The sequence below is a fragment of the Suricata suricatta genome, chromosome 4 (genome assembly GCF_006229205.1).
Source record: "Suricata suricatta isolate VVHF042 chromosome 4, meerkat_22Aug2017_6uvM2_HiC, whole genome shotgun sequence".
Lineage (NCBI taxonomy): Eukaryota > Metazoa > Chordata > Mammalia > Carnivora > Herpestidae > Suricata > Suricata suricatta.
In genome coordinates, this window is record NC_043703.1 from 96,078,348 (window position 1) to 96,101,110 (window position 22,763).

General features: G+C 37.6%; 1 protein-coding gene across 16 annotated transcripts in view; it reads right to left on the reverse strand.

Moving 5' to 3' along the window:
• NRXN1 (neurexin 1) overlaps nucleotides 1-22,763 on the reverse strand; it is a 1,090,776-nt gene that overhangs the window by 33,706 nt on the left and 1,034,307 nt on the right. Inside the window, exon 1 of one of the 16 annotated variants that reach the window (XM_029937343.1) lies at nucleotides 22,003-22,190. The exons of the other annotated variants lie outside the window; for them this stretch is intronic. Coding sequence (XP_029793203.1) covers nucleotides 22,003-22,035 — 33 coding nt within the window. The 5' untranslated portion in view covers nucleotides 22,036-22,190. Of the gene's footprint in view, nucleotides 1-22,002; nucleotides 22,191-22,763 lie in introns of those variants that run through there. 16 annotated transcript variants of the gene reach the window in all.

Genomic DNA, 22,763 nt, shown 5'->3' on the forward strand with positions numbered 1-22,763 from the left:
AGGGATATGGTTGGAAATGATGATGACTTAGTTAACAGAAAGTTAATTTTCTGGGTGGCTTTTTTTTTTATTTGACCCATGCGTTGAATAGATACAAGATTCTAAACTCAGCTCCCCTAAACAGGCCAATGTCTGAGCAGCACTTTTATGAGTGCTTCTATGAAGCAGTGATTGAGAGTAAACATTTTCTGGCTCAGATGTTACAATGTTATTTTGCTCATACACTGAGAAGATCCAATCTTTTCCGTTATAGCTAAACTGCACTCCAAGCTTCTATATCTGACTACCTCATTCCATGTGGTACTTACTTTGGTTTATAATAATACATATTTGGAATGGTGTACCTTTGAGCCATTTCAGTTTAATTTTTAGTACGCTGATTAATAATGGAAAATATATGCTAGTTCAGAGTCAAGTTGCAAACTGAATTTTAAGCAATATGCATCATTTTGGACTGGTTTCTGTGTTCTCAACAGTACTTAAGAATATATATGCTATACAAGTATATATATACTATACATGTAAATATATATAGTATGTGTATATATACATAAGTATGTAAGTATATATAATCATTGTATATGTCAATCATAGTAACTTCTCTATTTCACGGGCATGTTGTAGGGATCAAATCTGACATGTGTGAAAGCACTTTGGATATATCCAAGTTTCCCACAATGTGGTGTTTCTATGCTCTTATTACAACTAATAAGGAATTCTTTTTGGTCTTCATATTACACCATAAAGAATAGTTCTGGGGAGAGCTCAAAGAGGGCCGCCGACTATCCACTTAACTGAATAACTTTCGTTTTCATGTCCCAAAATCCTCTGCGTGTACCTTCAGTTAAATGGGATCTGTTTTTCTCATCCAACTAGCCCGTCTCATAAATGCTGCTATGCTTAGGCTGATTCCCTTTATACTAGAATAGGATTCATTTCAACGTTGCATATTTAGGGTGTATTTGTCAATCTCACCGGTAGTGTGCAGGACAGGCAGTACCAATCCACACCTGGCACTACCATTCGCCTCATTTTCTAGAAAGTCACTGTACAGAGGCAAGGACACTGGCATCCTCTCAAGTTCTCCTTCTTACTTTTCTGGGATCTAGGTTACAACTTTATTTACTGTGTATCTGCATCCACAGTTGACCTCTAATGCATGCCTTAAATGAACATCTAAATGAACAAGTAAGTGGGGAAAACAGATTACTTAGCAAACACTTAATCAAAGGAGAGGGAGGGAGAGAGAGAGGAGGGAAGGATGGAGGGAGGAAGGAAGGGAGAGATGGGGAGAGAAAGAAAGGGAAAAGGAGCAGACAGGGGAAGAAGAGGTGTGCTTTAGGGGTGATCCCTGCCACATAATGTTCCCTATTATAGTGATTGTATCTGAAGTTAGAACATGATAAAGCTTATGGTTGTGTCTTCTCTATGGATTAACAATACACTAATGAACTTAGGGGCATCTGAGTGGCTCCTTTGGTTAAGTGTCTGACTCTTGATTTCGGCTCAGGTCATGATCTCATGGTTCATGGGATCAAAACTGACATTAGGCTTAGGGTGGCAGCACAAAGCCTGCTTGGGATTTTCCCTCTTCCTCTCTCTCTCTCCCTCTCCCCATCTTGTGTGCATGCTCATTCTTTCTCTCAACATAATAATAACAACAATAATAATAAACAGTACGCTAGTTAAGACAGAAATATTTTCTTAGTACATCAGAACAGTGGAGGTATTTGCCTTTCCAAACTATGTTGAAATTTAAAGGTTTGGCAACTATTTAGACATATGCTTTATCTTATTTTATGTGCTTCTGTGGGAGAGAGTATTTTTCCATGCTCAACATCCCTAAGATATCTATCACAAGAGTTCAAAAGAATTGGTTTAAAATGTCATCACCACTGATTACAGTGAATTATTTCACACTGTATATGTATATCAAGACATCATCCTATACCTTAAATGTATACAATTTTTATTTGTCAATTATACTTCAGTAAAGGTGGAAAAAGTCATCACACTATAAACCTTTTATGAAAATAAATATGATTGTGAAAATAAATAAAGTTCAGAGTGCATGATTCATCTTGATTTTAAAAACAGAAGAAATATTGCACCTGACACTTGAATTGGTTGAATCATGTCAAATAACCTTACTCTTGATGGTCATCATCTCTAAGCTCCCTACACCGAGGTATATGTTTGTCACAATCGCTCATTTATAACAGCTCATTAAATCTCAAAATAAGAGTGAACAGGTATAGATTATTTTCCAGGAGTATGACTCCTAAGAGTGGGAGATGAGAATTGTGGCAAAAATCACACTTTTTCAAAGATTTTATTTGCCTCTAACATCTCTAGAAGTGACAATGATACTTTATAACTGGTTTCCACATTATACCTCATGGCTGGAAATTTATGGTAGAGAAATAGCAAGAAGTGACATTACCTTTAACTGAAAAGAGAGAAAGACTGAAAGTTAGAAAGAAGGAAAGGCTAAAAATGTCTTGCAATAAGTTGGTCTGCTTGTTTTTATGAAGCAGTCCTGTCCTTTGAGGAAGCAATAAGATCCAGCCTGCTTTATAGAAAAAACTAAGAAAAAATAGTTGACTATCATTCTGGGTTCACCCCACCCCACCCCAATCCTGTCTGTCCCCTCAGAACTCTATTACAATAGTCTTGCATTGTAAATACTTTTGTTTGACTGTAAAGAAACTATACCTCTATGTTTTCTTCAATATCTAATTACAAGATGAAAGTTTTATTATCCTCCTGAAATAAGCTGTATGAACATAAGGGCTGATAGTTGAGACCAGCCATCAAATTCAGACCAAGAAATAGGTATGGGACAGAATGTACTCATAAAATTGAGGTCTTCTGACTGATTCTTCCATGCATTTGCTCTTTCATTAATTCATTCATCCACTTATAATCATTTATTGAATATCTTTGATTAATAAGAGTTATGTAGTAGAGGAATGTAATAGAAAGTCGGATGTTTCTACTTTGTGTCGCGTGGAGAACTTCAGGTATGTGGCAAATGGAGGCTGTCTATGAGCAGAAAGCTGCTCCCTGTCCACCGAGCACGGAAGGAGCATAGGTGTGAGGTAGACAGATAGGGCAGAAGTCCCAGCTCTACCACTTATCAGCTGGGAGACCCTGGGCAAGTTCCCTAACTTCTCTAGATTTCTCTAGGTTTCTTCCTAAGTGCAAATGAAGTGATTTACCCCTATTATGCAGGACTATACAGAGCATTAAGTCCTCTGGGGCTAGAAAGGCCCTGGCTAGCACAGCGGCTGGCACTCAGAAGGTATGTATTTATTACAGACACAGCTGGCTCTGCACACATTCCCACTTTCCACTCCCTGTAACATGGAGGAAGGGTTGTTTCAAGCACTGGACTACTGAGATCTTTTTTCCCTCCAGTTACTGGCTTATTATAAACAGATGTAACTCAGAAACAGCCAAATGGGAAGGTGCACAGGGCAAGGTGGGTGGGGGGAGGTGGAGGTGAGGGGGGGATATGGAGCTTCAATGCCCTCTCCAGGTGGGCCACCTCTCTAGCACCTTTATGCCTTTATCAGCTCTGAAGCCCTCCGAATTCTGTCATGTAGGGTTTTCTTTTTTTGAAGGCTCAGCATGTAGGCATGATGAATTATAATCCTCAACCCCTGTCCCCTCCTGAGAAGGGGGTGGCGGTTGAAAGTTCTAGGCTTCTAACTATGGCTTGGTGTTCCTAGTGACTACTCCCATTCTAAAACTATCTTTTCAAAAACTATCTTCATACCTACCAAGCATGGACTTGTTAGAACAAAAGATGCTCCTGGCACCCAGGAAAGTCCAGGGGATTTAGGAGCTACGTCAGGAAGTGGGGAAAAAGACCAAACATATATTTCTTATTATCCCACGGAGTCAGTAACTTTTTGTTTTTTGTTCTGGACTATCTTTCAAGGATATTCATATAAAGAAGAACCTTGGAAGACAGAGATCTCCTGAGGTCTTTAGACACAGATATTCTCACAAAGGAAGTGTAATTTCCAATTTAAATCCACACCTCCATGTTTAAACATTTAATAAACAGAGCAAATTACATCACATCATCAATACACTGAAAAGTCAGGAAACTCTTCTTTTCTCCCTAGCTGTGTGATGTGACCTAGAATTCATCAAGTTGCATTTGTTTCAGAGTTTGAAGACTCAGTGAGATATCCATTCCAGTTCCCTTACAGGAAAGAGAGGGAAACTCATGTGGCCTGGTCAGGTGTGTGGGATCAAACTACTACCTGGCTGAGCATTAGACTCAGAATGAGAGCCTACCTCCTGGCCCTCCATCCAGTTGGCACTGCCCTCCCTCCACTGCTCCCAGTTCCATGCTTGGCTAAGAGGAAGATAAAAATAGCAGCAGGATTCACTTGCTGCTTTACCCAAGTTTCTCAAACATGATTTGCCTTTTGCCATTCTGCCCTAAGTTTTACTGAAAATTTTAAGCAAGGCCTCTGACAAATACCAGGGATTGCTGTTTGCCAACATCACGGCGGCGTCAGGCCAGAGAGCACTCAGCAGCCTCTGCCCTCTGCCGAGCCCAGGCACTGCCTGAAGAACGTGCACGCAGATGCTACAGGAGAATTCTGCAAACTGTCTTCTGTTGGGGTCTAGGAGCTTCCTTCGAATGACTGCTTTTGTGTGTACCTTTCATTAGGTGAGATTTGTGACTGAACTCTTCCCACAGGTATTTGAGTGTTTTGTTAGGCTATGCAATTGTCTAATGACCTACCTCCTCTTCAGCTACTATCATTATCACCACCACCACCACCACCACCACCATCATTACCATCATTCTGGCCACTAAAAGCACGGTGATAAGTAAAGCCCACATGTAACACACTTGGATGACTAAGTGATTAACCATGTCCTCTCCCCGACGTCTCTTCTCTCTCCGGCCCTGCATTTACAGTCTGTTCCACTCAACTCTGACACATTTCCTCCAACTTGCTATCATGCCTCTCCTGCCCAGATGTGTACTTCTCCTTTGCCTGCAATGCGTGCCCGATTCGCTTAATTCTGAATGCTGGGATGCCTGCTGATTTAGGACAATAAATATGCCTCTGAGTTACACAAAAAATGTCATTTGTCATCTTGAGAACTTTTGAAATCACAGAAGTGTCACCTTTTAAACAGAAGGTTCAGAAGATAAGCTTTTTGGTATCACTGTTAGAAACATCAAAATCTGCAACACAGCGGTGATCTCAGATGCCGGAAGTGTATGCCTATGCCCTGCACCCCAGGTCCTTACACTTCTCTTTTAGTTTTTAATCACTGCCAGCTCTTCCTAGTTTTTCTCTTTTGTCTATCACTGTCAGCCTTTATAGATACCCTTTTCCCTTTCAAAATCACTCCTTTGATCTGCTTTGAGCTGGAAATCCAGATAATCAAGGTTCTGTAACTATTCTGAGAAATAATAAACCGGCTGTAAGAAAAAGAGGGTCAGAGAAGCTCTCAAATAGGAAAGCCCAGCTGCTTTAGAGCATTCAGTCAGAGCTGATAGCTTAACATACACAGACCTGTTACTTTCCTCAAATTACCAAGTTCCTTACGAAGTTATGTGTTTATTTCTCCATCACCCACTCAGGAACATTTTTAACACGATACTTCTCAACGAGGCTTTGCTTATTTCATTAAGCCCAAGAAACCTTATTGGAACTAGACTCCAAATACCTCAATCTATTTTCCTAGATTGAATCAAAGAAAAGTCAGGCCTCCTTCACTGTTCCACTGAGGTTTCTGGGAGAGAGATGAGCAATAGAATAAGGAAGGTGGCGGCCTTAATGTCTTTGGCTGAGCCTCCTAGAGACTGGGGACTATGTCTGCTTGTTCTTACAGATAGAATGGGTGGTGCCCTGCAAGGGTTTAGCTGAATTTATGATTCACGCTGTATTCTGAGTAGAGAGAGATGCTGTCTGTGGTAGGTCCTTTCCTGGTTTCCTAGAACTGGCTCTACACTTGACAAATCAGGGAGTGCTGGGATTGATTATGGGAGTTTGTCACACTGCTCCTAGTGATTTGATGCATAAACATTAAAGTCAGATTTTAAATCTGGAGTTATTAGAACTTGGAGGACTTATTTAACCTTTCATTTGTAAAATGGGAAGGATGCAGTACCAATCTCAGCAGTGTAGTTGTAAGAATTAAGAAAATCATGATCAATGAAGTGCTTAACAGTGTTCTTGTTGCATAATAAACACTAAATAAATCTTAGCTATTCTTGCCCTTGTTATTATTACACAGGGCATGTACATATGCTACCTAGCATGCCAATAGGCAGCACTAAAGTGGGCAGAACCACAATATCCTAATAATTACAATAGGTAGACTATCCACATTTACCCTAGCCTCGAATATTGTGAAGTAGGAGGAGGAAAAAAGCTAAATATTGCATGAAGAATGCAAATGTACTTCCCCCCCCAAATGTTCTATTTTGTTTTTTGACTTTTAAACTCCACTTTATTTCAAACATACTCCCAACCATTCCAAAGCATTTTCAAGTTGGAAAGCCTTCTTTTTTGTTTCACAATAAGCTAACTGCAGGTGCAAACTCAAGGGAGACAGACCTTGGAAATTTTAAGTATGTTGCCATGGCAATGGTTTGCAAGAATGTGTATGAGTTTCATCTCAGCTCTGAAGCATTCAACTGAGTTCATATGTGGAGGTTCAAAATGAGAGGCACACAATGTTTGCCATTCATTGTGTCTTGAAAGGCTTGGAAATAACGGTCTCTGTTGCTTATAGCAACTAGAAACCACAATATCCTATTTCTCTATCTATCCATCCATCCATCCATCCATTTATCTACCTATCTATGCAAATGTAGAGATCTAGTCATTCATTATCAGCTCTTAGCTGGCCACTCTCACTAGTTTGGTGGCTCTAAGGGAAGTTGTACACACAAATAGAACAATCATCATTTTCACCATTGTTGTGAACACAGGTTGCACTTTCAGTATGAATTAACTGTAAAAATTTTCTACTGAATTTTCACCTTCATTTTATCATCCAAAAAGAACGTATCCTTAAAGAAGCAAGACAATTATTTAGAGATGCTCAATTAAAGCAAACTTTCAGTCTAATGAATTCTGGAGGATCTTTTTAAAAGAGTCCTACCCTATAATGCAGGAAAAAAGATAAAATCTGTAATTCTGGGCATTATTTCAACACCACCCCCCAACCCACCAAAAGCAATACCACCACCACCACCAACAACAACAACAACAAGGCATACAAAAAAATTCATTTTATCTCATTTGAACCATCACTACCTCAATTGTTCTTAAATGGTTCAACTGATGCTTCTAAATTCTAAAAACTCCACAATGGTTTCATGATTTGTTGGCAATAAAAGCGGTGACTCTTGACAAAAGCATTTTCCCCATAAATAGAATTCACAGAATACCAAAAAAAAGGAAAATTTTAAAGCTATCCACTTGGTATAAGAAATAATTCATAACAAATTCTCTCCAAATTATAAGTCTCTTTCCATCTAAAATTATACTCTGCAAATTAATTTAGTATTTAAAAAAAATCATTCACCAGCAAAAGGAAAAAAAAAAAAAAACCCCCCTCCCAAGAAACAACAAACCTGGCTTTCTAAGATTGTGTGTTCTTTAGTGTTCTTAGCAAAAGCTTTTGCTGCAAATGATCCATCATAATACAAAGTGCCCTACATAAAATGAGGCCACAAGGGACCCCGTTATCTCCTGCATTTGGTTACCAACAAAACCTTCACGAAAGTGTTATTAGCTACCATAGCCTGGTAGTTATTTAAAATCCACTTTGCTACTTTAACTTGAACCCATCTTCCAGAACGCACGTGCGGTGCGTGTGCGCGCATACACACACACACACACACACACACACACACACACACTCTCTCTCTCTCTCTCTCTCTCTCTCTCTCTCTCTCTCTCTCTCTCTCTCTATCCTTCCCCTCCCCCTCTTCACCCTTGATTTAACAGCTTGTTAATGTACTTTAAACTCCCATCCTGCTCTCCACCCTCCACCATTGTAAAAAGCTTTTAGGAATGCTGGGATTAAACAATGAGAATGTAATAATTAGCTATGCAAACTGTCAAGTGGATCTAAAAAGAAAAACAACCCATAAAACACAACAATCAGCAGTTTCAAGCTCTAACAAGAATCTACATTTGAGTTCCCATTTATTTCAAACAAAAATAGATTAGGTCTTTTGAAAAATGTTCACTGCAATTTCCATGGAAATAGGGCAAATCAGCTAATGGGTCTTTTGCATCTCTAATTTCTATGATGCTGATACAGTAGAAAAGTCTTTGATCCTCCAGTCTTTCCAAACAACTTCTGCTCTGCTCTTCTATAACCAGATTCATTCCCAAAGTAAGTAGCATTGAAACTTGTTCCAAAGTGGATATGGAGCAGGCAAGGGAGTCAAATCACATGCTGTGACTCCCTACCCCACCCCCATTTCCAAACCCCCAATACTTCACCTCAATAGTTTTGTAAGTGGTAACTAAATTAATATAAGTATTAAAGGCAAATGGAAATGAAAACAAATTCCTAATTTATCTGATGTGCTTAAGCGTGTGAATGGGAGGGAGGAGACATTCAATTCTTTTGATGGAGAGTACTGATTATGTAATTTGTAGCTAAGTCTCTGGGGTTCTTTATAGATGATGACAACTATCTACCTTCTGCCCCTCAGCAACCATGTTGAATCCCATGAAGGGACATGGATTATTTGTATCATATACATGCTTTTTGTGAAATACCAATAATGCTCACACTGATGGTTAATGTTCCTTAACCTGTTATGCATCCATTAATGGTATTAGAATATCCGATTTTTTTTTTTAAAGTCTAGAATTGTGATGAAATGGTTCTGTTCAACTATCTTAAAACTTTTGTTTGCTTCAATTCTCTTATCTTTAAAATTGCAGTGGGGTACCTGACTGGCTCAGTCAGTTAAGGGCCCAACTTTGGCTGAGGTCATGATCTAGCAGTGGGTAAGTTTGAGCCCTGTGTTGGGCTCTGTGCTGACAACTCCGTGCCTGAGCCTACGTTGGATCCTGTGTCTCCCTCTCTTTGCCCCTCCCCAACTCACATTCTGTCTCTCTCTGTCTCTCAAAAAATGAATAAATGTTAAAAAAAAATATTTTTAAATTGTAGAAAAACAAATGCTGGCTTTATAAATTGAGAATGAAAGGTGGGATGCCTGAAAGTGGTCTGGACAGGACCCAGCATTCGGAGCCAACTCGGAATTCAATCACTATCTAACCAATTGACCTGAGGCAAAACACTCCCCAGGCCAAGATCAGAAGGTTAGAGTAGATGACCCCCCAAGTCCCTTTAAAATATAACAATCAAGGGTAACACAGGGAGTTGTTTTGGTAATGGTGCAATTAAATCCTTTGTGGTGGTGGTTATAAGAAGCTATACCTGTGATGAAATTGCATAGAACCATACATACACGAATAAGCACATGTGTAACGAGTGAAATCTAAAAAAAGCTCTATGATTTAGAGTAATGCCAATATTCTGGCTTTTAGATTGGACTACAGTTATGGAAGATGTTAACATGGGGAGAGTTGAATAAAGGATGTTAAAAGTTAAAGTTAAAAGTTTTCAAAGCATATAAGTATATACATACATACATAAATACAATAATTTTCTATTTCATGAAATGCCTTGCTGACAGTCACAGATGAAATAAAAATTACTGGGCCTGGTGCTTTATCAATGATGTGAAACGTATTGGTTTTAAACAACTTACTGTTCAGCTAAATGTGGCCGTTTTTATCTAAAACAATGAGCGGCTTTAAGGTAGTTAGAATATTGACTATTTCACCATAATCTGAAGGAAGGACGTTGTCACGTGACAGTTATATTATTAGTGATGCCATTTTTGCCTACCCTTCCATAATTTATCCTAGAATATTGACTTCAAAACATCAGGATACCAAATAACCAATAATTCGACATCAAACAAATACTATATCCTTGAATTTAGGAGACAAAATTAAAGCGAAATACAAAAAATTAAACAAAACCAACACAATTAAAAAGGGCTTTACTAAAAAATTAAATTCCTATTACTTCTATCATGAAGACTCTAGTTTCTACCCAATTAACTACTGCGTCGCTGAGCAACCTTATTTTCCATTCCTCAGATCCTCAGAATCTTATCCATCTAGGAATTAGGTTGTGCTCAACATATTTCCCTTCAACGTCACAGAATCCAGTGGCTTCTCCTGACTTTTAAACTTCCAAGGTTTAAAACTAATGGCTAGTGACTTAGCAATTTCATACCTATATACTGGTTTCAAAATTTGATTCTGAAGGGGCACAAATGGGGCAGAAGAAAGCAGCAGATGCCAGTAGCATCCTTCTGTTAGAGGTAAATTTAAAGAAAAGAGACAAAGCAAACAGGAAATTCTAAAGAAAAAAAAGCAGAAGAATAAAAGGAGGGAGAAAGTTTCCTCCACCCATGTTTGGAAAGTGGCAGGGTGTCTCCATTCACTTTACCTGTGAGACCAATGACAGAGGTCTTCCAGACTTAGGAAAGGAGCATTTCTGTCTCAGAGTGAGATGTAAGATAGGTCTTGGTTTCAAAATTTCAGAAAGGGTTTTAAGAGGAAAAAAGCATTAAAAAATGTACAAGTAAAAGTAAGGCAATCTATCAAACTAGCCTTGCTCCAGGACTAGCCGATTAAGTGGAGGCTTTAGATTTTAGTTGTCTGTGGTAGTAAAGACCTCACTCCTCGTAAACACCAAACCTAAGATCCAGACCAGAAAAGTGTCCAGTAGAAAATTTTTCTGTCCTTGAATATTTTCCACTAAACAATGCAAGATAAAACAGAGATAGTTTCTCAGTCATGTTGACTAAAATGGGCAAAGAATGGTGAGTTATCTGATGAAATCCTTTCAGAAGTTTTCCAAAAGCTAATTCCACTTGATATAAAAAACTAATTTAAAACTCTTTAAAATGTTTATTTAGTTTTTTGAGAGAGAGAGACAGCACCAGTAGGGAAGGAGCAGAGAGAGAGGGAGACACAGAATCCGAAGCAGGCTCCAGGTTCTGAGCTGTCAGCACACGGCCTGATGTGGGGCTTGAACTCATGAATTGCGAGATCATGCCCTGAGCTAAAGTCTGATGCTTAACCCACTAAGCCACCTAGGTGCCCCTAGATACTGTAAATTTAAAGTGGTAAGAGGAATTTCTCCCAAATAGAAGAATGAAATATTTTATAGGTGATTAGCCAAGAAAGACACTAAGGAGGAAAATCGGTCCCGTGTTCTAGAGCTGCCATAACCAGGTCCAGGCCTATACTTCACGCAGCCATAGTGAAAGGAGCTGGTTGAGAAGTGGGGCTTCCCACACGGCATAACACCTTGCCCTTCTTCGCTCCTGCTGGTGCCACAGTGCATCTTAAGCTTTGTGGCGTCCAGAGTAAGGTTTAAAGTTGAAGTGTTTCAAGCCTAATTGTGTTCTGGAAGTCAAATCTATCATAAGATTAAATTAAAAGTTAAATCTCTACTGCACCTATCAGTTGCTGCTCCAAAATGCTGGTGTTCCGAAATGCTGTCTATGTTTAGAGGCTAGTAACAAACAGAAAAAAAAAATTAAAAATGCAATCACTGTACCTTCCATATATTCAGAAGTCTTGAAATTATAAGTGTCAAAATTCTAATTTCATTTGCCTGTGTCTAAGAATATTTCCCTGCTAATTATTTCAAATTACTATAGACATTTTGTAAGCTATATTAGGTTTTATACGTAAATTGTGAACATCCATAAAAATACTTTGTCCTACACATCTAACCTTTTGTTCTCAATATAGATCCACTTTCTTTTTATGTTTATAGAGAAATATTTTCCATTGTTTAGTGGAAAATATTCAAGGACAAAGTCTTGTCCTCTGAGGATCTTATCTGTAATTTATCAAATTTATTTTTTAATAAATCGTTATCAGTGATGAGAATTTTTCTTAGATGCTGCTGTTGATTGTTTATGTCTCCACTTTCCTTCCCACTTCCATTAGAAGCCACAGGGCACCTTACTTCTTAGAGAAGAATGTGAAACTGCTTTGAAGATGAAGGACTTTTCGTCCATAGTGTGCACCACTTTATCAAATATTTACTGACATAAAACCTAAAAATATACATGGTAGGTACAGTATTCATGTGGCTAATTATTTAGTAGATTCAGCCCATGATTTTATACCACAGGGCTCTTATTAGGAACACCAGAAAGGGAATCAGAGTTTCTTGACACATGGTAATAAATATTTTCACTTACAATGAATAATTCAGCTCTTCTGGCATCCACTGTATAAAAAATAGATTTGAAATAATTTCAAGGTCTCCTAGTGAAGGTAGAGATTTTGGAACCTAGAAACAGGCAATATGGTACCCCTTGCATTTGTTTTCACAGAATTCTGCTTGCTTTTGTGATATACACACTGCAAAATTTTTCCTCATTTGTCAAGATGAGGTTGACATGAAAAGATGTTGTTTCTTCTGTAGCATTTCCTATTGTGAGTTTCTAGATTTCCAAATCGCCAAGTCTCTGAAATTTACCAGCCTTGCCCACAAAATGCTAATGAGCCTTTGCATTCCTCATTACGGAAATGGAAGAGGAGCTTTTTCTCAAATGAACGCTAGCCAAAACTGGAATTATGCTCATGCTAGTTTCGAAATCAAATTCTCGTAATAAGATTACAGACATAAATTTGTCTCAAAATTCAGGAAGATGATTCAACAAAATGAAAAGCAGCTTATGTTTTAAAACCACTTTTCTTTAAAAACTTTTAACGGGAATTCACGTTTATTCACACGCTAAAATCATAAAGTATTGGAGTTGTGAAGCCTTTGCCTTATGAATGGAGAAGTCAAGTACAAGAAAATTAAGTAGTTGGTCTTCATCATACCAGTAGCAGTAAAAATTTCTTCAGTACAATCTCTTTACATAAATCAATTAGAATAAAATGTTTTAAGATTAGATACCCCCCCCAATAACCCATTCACCATGGGACCATATTGAATTTGAGGTGAATTGGGATTATTTGTAAGGGTACGTCTAATCTAGGTTGATACGATATAAATTTCCCAAGGAAACCAAAAGAGAATCCCAGACCAACTTCAAAATAAAACCAACATATATAAAGGTAAAAAGAAAAAATAGGTATAAACAAAAGTACTGTTTTTCTATTATTGTTTCTCCTCCTAAAATATCTGATTGAATGTTTCAAAGTAGAAATTTTGGGTAGCCCATTAAGGAGGATTCTCTTATATATTGATTAGGAAAAAAAAAACAAGTGATGCTGGAACTTTCCAAATGTAGTCTCATGACACTCAGTGGCAGAAAGCCTAAAAAAAAAAATCACTTCTCAAAGAGCACATTAAACGTTAATTTTTTTAGCACTGACAAACGGACAATGCTTAAATAAAATATAAATATTAGGGGAAGCTGGATGAAGAATGGGCTTTCTCTGCTTGCAGCATTTCTATGTATTTTAATTATAGCATTTATTCAAAAACTAAAAAATAAAGGATGCACACTGATTACATCAAATCTTATATACAACATATAAGCTGACATAACTGACATTTATATAATAATTTTATTTAAAAAGATACATACAGGGGTACCTGGGTGGCTCAGGAGGTTAAGAACCATGATCTCATGGTTCGTGAGTTCGAACCCTGCATCTGGCTCCGCGCAGCCTGCTTCAGATTCTGTCTCCCTCGCTCTCTGCCCTTGCCTGGCTTGTGTTCTCCCTCTCTCAAAAATAACTAAATAAACATTAAAAAAGAGATGCAGATACATTCATAAAGGAGAAATACATATAACCATCACAACCATACCAAAGCAACCTGTAAATCCAATCTCCTGTTTGTAATATTTATAGACAGAAAACATGTATTATCCTCACTTGAATGGCACGTCTTTGGAAATGTCCTCATATTGTAGACTTCCAAATAAACCAAGCATATACTTTTCTACTATATCTTATCATTTTAGAACTTCACCTTTCTTCCTAAAATACTACAAAGAATTCATGCGTCATTTAGAGAATTGCTAGAGAGAGACAGAGATAGAGATCGAGAGAGGGAGCCTAGAGTCAGTATTTATTTTGTTATTGAATCAGAGACCCTTCTGTTTAAAACGATATCATCTATTGCAATTGAAATCCACTGGCTATGTGGGAAACCATAACACCAGAAGTCTAGGAAACCCTTCTTGCATGCCTCTATCCCTGATGTAAGCTTACTGTCTCAAGCTTGAGATTTTGAAGAGTAATTAAGAACTATTCAATCTGCTATTTTACACCTAGGTATCAGTTCAGTCACTACTAATGAATGGTTCATGAAGTTTTCCACAATTATTCACTGTATTTAAAACCACTTACAGAGGAAATAATAGTATTGATAACTATCTCAAAAACATGAATAGACGGTTTACATAATTATCACAATTCAAAACTGTTTCACTCAAGGCCAAGTCCTTGCTTCTTGCCTATACCATCCACATTCTACTTTCTTTACAGTGGGTACCATTCAAAAAGTAAATAGACAAATATAGAAAAATAAGTAGAACCAAGCAGATTGAAAATTACTGCTAGGGTAATTTACAAACATATTCCATTATACCGTCGTGGCCTGAGATAGTTATACTTACTCAAAAGAGTGTAATTTACTAATCGAAAAATGACTCGATATTTCAAATCATACCATCGGTAAAAGGAAACTGATTTCTTATTTTTTAAAAATTTTATTTACTTATAAATAGAAGGTGTGAGCAGCAGATGGGCAGAAAAAGAAGGAGAGAGAATCCCAAGCAGACTGTGGAGTCTGATGCGGGGCTTGAACTAACGGACCAGGAGTTCATGACCTGAACCGGAATTAAAGTCAGATTCTCAACTGACGGAGCCACCCTTGATTTCTTACTTTTCTTTTTAAAGAAAAATGTTTAGCAATGAGGGCTAATTTTAACAAATAAAGAGAATGGATACAATCCAACTATGCAGGTGATTTTTAAACAAAAAAGTTATACATATTTAAAAATTTAAAAAAATTTTTTTTTGAGAGAGAGAAAGAAAGCGAGCAGGGAAAGGGTAGAGAGAGAAGGAGACAACAGAATCCAAAGCAGGGCATAGGCCCTGGGCTGTCAGCACAGAGACGACGTGGGGTGTGAATCCATGAACCATAAGATCATGACCTGAGCAGAAGTCAGTCAACTGACTGAGCCACCCAGATGCCCCAAAAGTTATACTTGTTCTGCATTTACTTTTATTACTCACAAAGCATAAAAATTGGCTTTTAATAAATCCATATGTTGTCCTGAGAACATGTAGAACAGGAAACAACCATCCTGACTAATTTTGAGACATGCTACTTGGAACCTTGCTTGCTTCCTATTTAAATACCCACGGTATAATGGGGTGTGTCACTCACCTGATTGGATCTGATTTTGTGTTACTTTTTATTTTGTGTCTGCATAATGAGGGATGCTCAAACAGACACAAGGGACATATACAGAAATACTTCCATGGATCTACTTAACCCATAGTGACCTCTTCTGTCTCCAAACTACCATCAGGTATATGGCAGATGTGCGACAAATATGTGTTCATTAATTGATACTATGGGGTAAAATAGATCAGCCTTCAGTATTTTAGTTTTAGGGGTGTTTCTCCAGACTCTTCAACTAGAATGTTAAGAAATATCTCAATTTCCTGTGAGTCACCCATCATATCTGGCAGAGTTTTGGTATAGATAAATTAATATATATATATGTATGTATATATATCTACTTATATATGTATATCAATAGATATCTTAACAGATTTTAACTATCAAATTGTACAAAAACACTGAGATAATTGCTTATATATTATAATTGTCAATATTCTGGAAAGAGTTAATACACTTCTTGAAGGCTAAGAAAACTACCGGCAAACCCAAGAGTAGCTGTTTTTCCTGAAATTTCTAGTTAGTTATATGTATCCTTTAAACCTGTTACTTAGCAGCTAAATATCTAGCAGTGTTTTATAGACACACATATTCATCCACACCCTACATTTAACTCTGAAAATATTATAGTTCTACTATAAACCTAATGAACAGATGATCCATTCATATCTAGCTGTGCAGATTAAGAGAAGTCATGGTACATACTTGAAAAAAATGATTTTAAGTCAAGGGGAGGGAAAGTGGTCTAGAAAGCAGATCTAGTTGTGAAAGGTGGTCTCCTCTGCAGCTAGTTTACACATGAGTAATTGAGAATTGATACCTATGCAACTCCAAAATAAAAGGCTTAAAAAAAATAAAAACTCTATGCACTATTGTTTTGAAGACATAAAGATATTTTTAGTTATGTATTTGTAGTACATACTTTATTACATATACAAAGTAGTTATATAAGTAATCTATTTTTGTATATATAATAAATATTTTTTATTATAAGCAAATTCACTTCATTGGACAATTGACTGGGGTGGCATGGTCTTTGAAGCTGTAGCAGAGTTTTCATTTTTTAAAATATTTTAAAAAATTTTTTATTATTTTTGAGAGAGAGAGAGAGAGAGAGAGAGAGAGAGAGAGAGATATCAGGGGAGGGTCAGAGAGAGAGGGAGACACAGAATCAGAAGCAGGCTCCAGGCTCTGAGCTAGCTGTCAGCGCAGAGCCCGACACGGGGCTCAAACCCACGAACCATGAGATCATGACCTTAGCCGAAGCCGGACGCTTAATCGACTGAGCCACCTAGGTGCCCCTTTTTCAATTTTTTTAATGTTTACTTATTTTTGAGTGACAGAGAGAGAGTCAGAGCATCAGTGGGGGAGGGGCAGAGAGAAAGGGAGACACGGAATCTAAAGCAGGATCCAGGCTCTGAGCTGTCAGCACAGAGCCCGATGCGGGGCTCGAACCCATGAACCGTGAGATCATGACCTAAGCTGAAGCCGGACACTTAACTGACTGAGCCACTCAGGTGCCCTTCAATTTGAAGAATGTGAACAGACCACACAGGTGAAGACATTTTTGCATAGTATTAAACCCCAACTTTATCCATGAAGTTACCAGTATATTTAGGCTGTGAACTTATATAAGCATATTTTTGGTCAAAAGTATGAGAATCAAGACTGTGGTATCCTACAAAACCCATTATGTTTTAATAAAAAATCAGTGGAAACAAAGATGAGAACATACAGACTTTAGGACTGACTTTTTAGGAGACTGATTTCTTTTGGTCCCTAAGATAACATTCAAGTCATTCTCATCATTCTATTATAGTTCTAGGAAAATAGTAAGAGAAGTATTTGAGCCTCTCTGTTAACAAAAATAATTATAGGGCTCCTGGGCAGCTCTGTCAGTTGAGCACCTGACTCTTGATTTAATATCAGGTCATGATCCCAGGGTCATGGGATCGAGTCCTACATCTGGCTCTGCGCTGAGCATGGAGCCTAGTTAAAACCCTCTCTTTCTCCCTCTGCCCTCTCCCCAGTTTGTACTCTCTTTCTCTCTAAAATAAAAAATAAACAAAAAACCCCAACAACAGCAAAAAACAAAACACAAAACCCACTGACTTAAATTACATTGTGGCTTCACATGTAGTTTCAAAAAACTATATACCACAACATATATGTATGTATTCATAATACACACACACACATATACATACAATGAAATATTACGTGGCTCTAAAAGGAATGAAAGCTTGCCATTTTCAACAACATGGATGGATCTAGAGGGTATAACGCTAAGTGAAGTCAGTCAGTCTGATAAAGATAAATACCATAAAATTATAATAATATGTGAAATGTGAACTTTAAGAAAGAAAACAGACAAACCAAAAAAACCAGCCTCTTAAATATAGAGAACAAACTGGTGGTTGCCAGAGGAGAGGTTGGGATGAGGGCTGGGTGGAACAGGTGAAGGACATTAAGAGTACACTTATTTAGGGCTGTGTGGGTGGCTCAGTAGGTTGAGCATCCAGCTCTTGATTTCAGCACAGGTCATGATCTCATTGTTTGCAAGATTAAGCTCCGCATAGGGCTCTGCACTGACAGTGTGGCACCTGCCTGGGATTCTCTGCCCCTCCCCCACTCACTCACTTACAAGCTTTCTCTCTCTCAAAATAAATTAAAAAAAAAAAGAGTACATTTATTGTGATGAGCACTGAGTAATGTTTAGAATTGCTGAATCATTATATTGTATATCTGAAACTAATATAACACTGTAATCTAATTATACTGGAATTTTAAAAAATAAATAATACACACACACATACCACAACAATAAAAAGAGAAGCATATAACTAATTTTGGAAAATAGTTCTGAGAGTTATTAATGCTTAATCAAGTGAATTCAAATGAAGAAAAAAAATTTGAGAAGCAAATAGGAATATATGGTGATATAATAATTATGGACTCATAATTTATGACACGAAAACTAAAGATATCTCATATTACTGTCTCCATTTGCTAAGGAAAACTAGAGATATCCATCAGTTTATAATTGTCTATGGCTTTTCCTAGTTATTCTGTATACTGGAAATTGCTCTTCTACTTGATATTACTGTGTTTGGCTCCATTCTCTGTGCCAGAGTGATGAGGGAAGGAAGTCTTCAAATACCAATTGTGAAGTAAATGAAAATAACACAGCAGAAAGTAAAACCAATCTTTCCAGGTCAGCTTGGTAATCTTAGTAGAAGTCAAAGAAACCAAAAGCCTAAATATACACAAAATATATAAAGCAGGATTTGGTGTCATTACACTACTGAGTTTATATACAGCTTATTGTGTAGTAAAATTGAGGTCTGGAGCCTACAGCATTGAATCCACAATGGACAGGTAGGGCAGCAGGAAATAAAAGACTGGAAGTAGAGGGAATGGGAAATTAAGACTGAATAATAAAAAACACCACTTGGTCTAAATAAAATTAAATACCCAACAACACTGTGCACCTATGAATTTTGCTAGTGCTCATATACTGGAATTAAAAGCACCAATTTTGCCTGGGAAAAAGTCTTGTTTCAAATGAATTATTTCCAAATGGGCGGAGGTAGCTTAGTTCTTAAAACATTTAAACTTATATAGACAATGGCTGAAAGTCCTTGGCTACATGATTTTTGTCCTTCTTTCCATTTGAAAACTACGAAGTGTGAGCCAAGAGGACTTTTCCCATCAGTTAGCATTCGGCCTACTGCATCCATCATACAGTTAATTGACTGCACTTGTAGTTTATAAATGCACCCAGATGCTGGGGGATGAGCACATTTCATAAATTAAAGGAGCATACGGAAGGCACACAGACAGTAACATTTCATCATAACTACCCAAAACATCCTTAATAAGCAATGCTACCTCACTAATTATTATGTAAATATGTAAGCATTTCCCTGGTTAATGTCTTGGTGAGAAATTTGCTTGGCAGTTGAGCCCAAACACTGTTTTGACTAGACATTTAATACCACTTCAGGGCTCTTCTAGTTTCATTCCACTTTGTCTGTAAGGATTGCATGGTTTTTATAGGCAACCTTGATTGTGCAAAGTCACTGAAAACATTTCTTCATTAACACTGGGTCATCTTACTTAGGGAACACCACTCAACCCTCAAAATTACAAGTATCTATCCAAAATTCTGTCTGCGGGCTCTATTTCTTTCTAAAAACATTTGACAGAATTTGCCAAGTGAGGAATGTTTTATTGCTTAGTGGACTCTTCATTAATTTCTAAGAAATGGGCAAGGAGAAAAGAATTGCAAAAAGTATAAGAAACTGGCTCAATTCCTCGCCTCGGGGCAATTAGTATAAATGATCTGAGTAAATTATCTTGAATACCTCAAGATGTCAAAGGTCAAGTTTTCACTCTCTTATCCAGGTCATGGTTCTCTGTCAGGCCAAGGTTCAGACGGTAAGTGAAGAGAAACATGCAATATGGCAAAAGCTCTCTTGGAGAATGGAAATTCTCTCCATATGCAAGGTCCACCAACCAAATGAGTAAGTGAGCTGTGGGGTTCCATGGATCAAAAGATGTATATTTAAACTTTACAATTTGTGTTTTCTTGGTATATTTTGGCAGCATGATTTTGGTCAGATTCATTTGCATTCAGGACTGGAAACTGTGCCTAAGTTCACCTTAAAATTTTGGAGAAATTATTAAAATTATAGAAATCAGAAGAAAGTTGATTTTCATTTTTTTTCCCAGCCCTTTGACCCTTCTGGGCAAAGATTGCCCGGTTCTCCGGGCACCTGGGTGACAGAAAGCTTGATAGAGAATTCTGAGAGGCTAATTTCATTTCAGAATTTGAACTAGGCATTGGTAATAAAGCTCTCATCCTTCCTGAAAAAAACAGCAAACACTTAAATAAAACATTCAAAGTTAGTCTAGAAATGAACCTCTCTTTATAAGTGAGAAATAAAATAATAGATTGGTCAGCACGGGCTCTTAACATTTTCAGAATTGAAAGCTTACTTAGGGAAAAAGTCAGCAAACCCTATAGATGCTTGAATCATCTAAGGTCTGGCATTTAAGTTTAGCTGTCACTGCCATATATATATATGTAGATGCCACCAACACAAATGATACAACAGCTTAATTTTAATTTTGCTCCTACTTTTCCTGAACATGGCAAAGAGAAAAAGGTTACAAACAACAACCAACAGATAACACATCATTTATAATCTGGTGAAGCAACTTCTAGTCATAAGATTTCTTCCCTACTCAATGAAGCAGGGGCTGCCTAATTTAATGAAAAATACTTGTTACAACAGACATGACATTCTATCTCATAATTAAAGGAAGACACAGTCAGGAGTTCCCTAGAAAAGAGAGGGCAGCTTCCTTCACTCTCAAGCCGGCTCTTCCCTCCTGCCTCCCCTTCTCTGATATGCAATTCCTTCTGTTCTCCATCTGCTCCGCCCCCACCTATTGTCTGTACTCCCTGCCAAGCATGCCAGTCCCATCTGGCCCTACTCTTGCTTCTGCCGGCTCTAATTCCCAGGGGCCTAGGAAATATCTGAATGCCAAGGCTTTCCCCCCCTTCACAAGAATAAGGACTAGCCAGGAGGGTACCAAACAATTCCCCAAAGAAGTCACACACACATGAACATGCATAAGATCTCTCGCATACACAAACGGCAGGTTTAGAATCATTTCATAGGCTGCAATAAATTATGTATATATATCTTTTGAAAATTCGTTCACCTTGATGCATTTTTAAAAATTAAAATCTTACTGTTTATCTTTTAAATATTCAAAATTTATATTCCAAAACTATAAACACTTTCATTAATCCCAGACATGCATGTTATTTTTCAGAAAGCAGAAGTAATTAGTGTAAATAAATGTTACTTAAATCTTACCATCGTGAGGTATTTCCATTAGTTAATCAGGTTTAATCGTTGACCACTAATACATTTGCTGTTGTACCGAACATACATTTAATTCAGACATTCCAGCTTTACAAATTCGCAGCGAAAACCCACTCTGCCGCAAAAAGCATGCATGGTCAGAATCTAAGTATATTTAGACAAAATTATCACAAAGTCATTACCAATAATAAAGCAGTCTGGCAAGTATTGAAAGCAGCTTTTATTCATGCTTTTACTTGAACCAACTTAATACATATATACATATATATACACACACACACACACACAATTTTTGGTTGTTTTTGCCACAAGCATGCTAAAAAACCTCTGAAGCTCACAAAAAGCAGCAAACAAAACTAGAAGCAACCATGCTCAGGGTTTAAGGACATTAAAAAATTTAAAGCAACCTTTCTACATTTCATACAGAGCGTGCATAAATATGACATGCAATCTCCAAAAATAAATATTGTAACATAAATCTTAAAATCAGTTTATCCAAAAGAGTTTGTTCTTATTTTCATTATTATTGTTCTCAGGCTTCTGGTATCTTAAACCCTGCATGCTGCCGTTCTAAGCTGTGCTGAGCACCGGCTGTGAGAGAAGCAGCTACCTGCGAGTTTTCACAGTGCCATCTCATATCCATGTCTGTCTGGCTACCCTGCGTGCTTAGAGCTTTTTTCTTAATTCTTAATGGAAATCCTAGGAAATTTAGTCCATCCTCTGAAATCAATACTGGTGACAGGAGAGCTCCCTGACTCAGTGGGAGATCAAGATGATAAATTGCCTGCGCATCAGCCTGGCCTATCAGTGCCCTGCACACAGATGGGCGAGAAAAGACACAGAAAAGGCTCTACCAGTCACGTGTCACCGAGGAGCCAATGGCTGACGCCCTACTGCAGGAAGAGATGCTGCAGTTCCGTCTGCAGTTGACTAGGCTGTTGGTACACAGCCCAGCCCGCGCCCCGCTCAAAAAGTAAGCTTCGCTGCTATTGTTGAATTTACTCCCTGGCTGTGACTGCAGAGAAGAACGGACATCCCTCTAAGTGCGACCCAAATAAAGACCTTTTTTTCACACGCAGAGTATATTCTCTGTATTGCTTTCTAATCCAATGCAATCACAAAACAGAAAGGAAACTTTTTTTTAACATCCCGACCCTTAACTCTTATGTGCTTCCCTTTTCACCTAATATTAAATTAGAAGTTTAAACTGTGAAATTAGCATGCAACCCTCCTAAGAGACTCGCCGCAAAGCTTTATAATTGTAATTATCATTTTATTTCCAAATTAATGAATGACTTTTTTTCTTGAATGCCAAGTTTATAATGAGTATTTTTATGGGATGATTTTGTAAATGCAATTATGCAACAATCA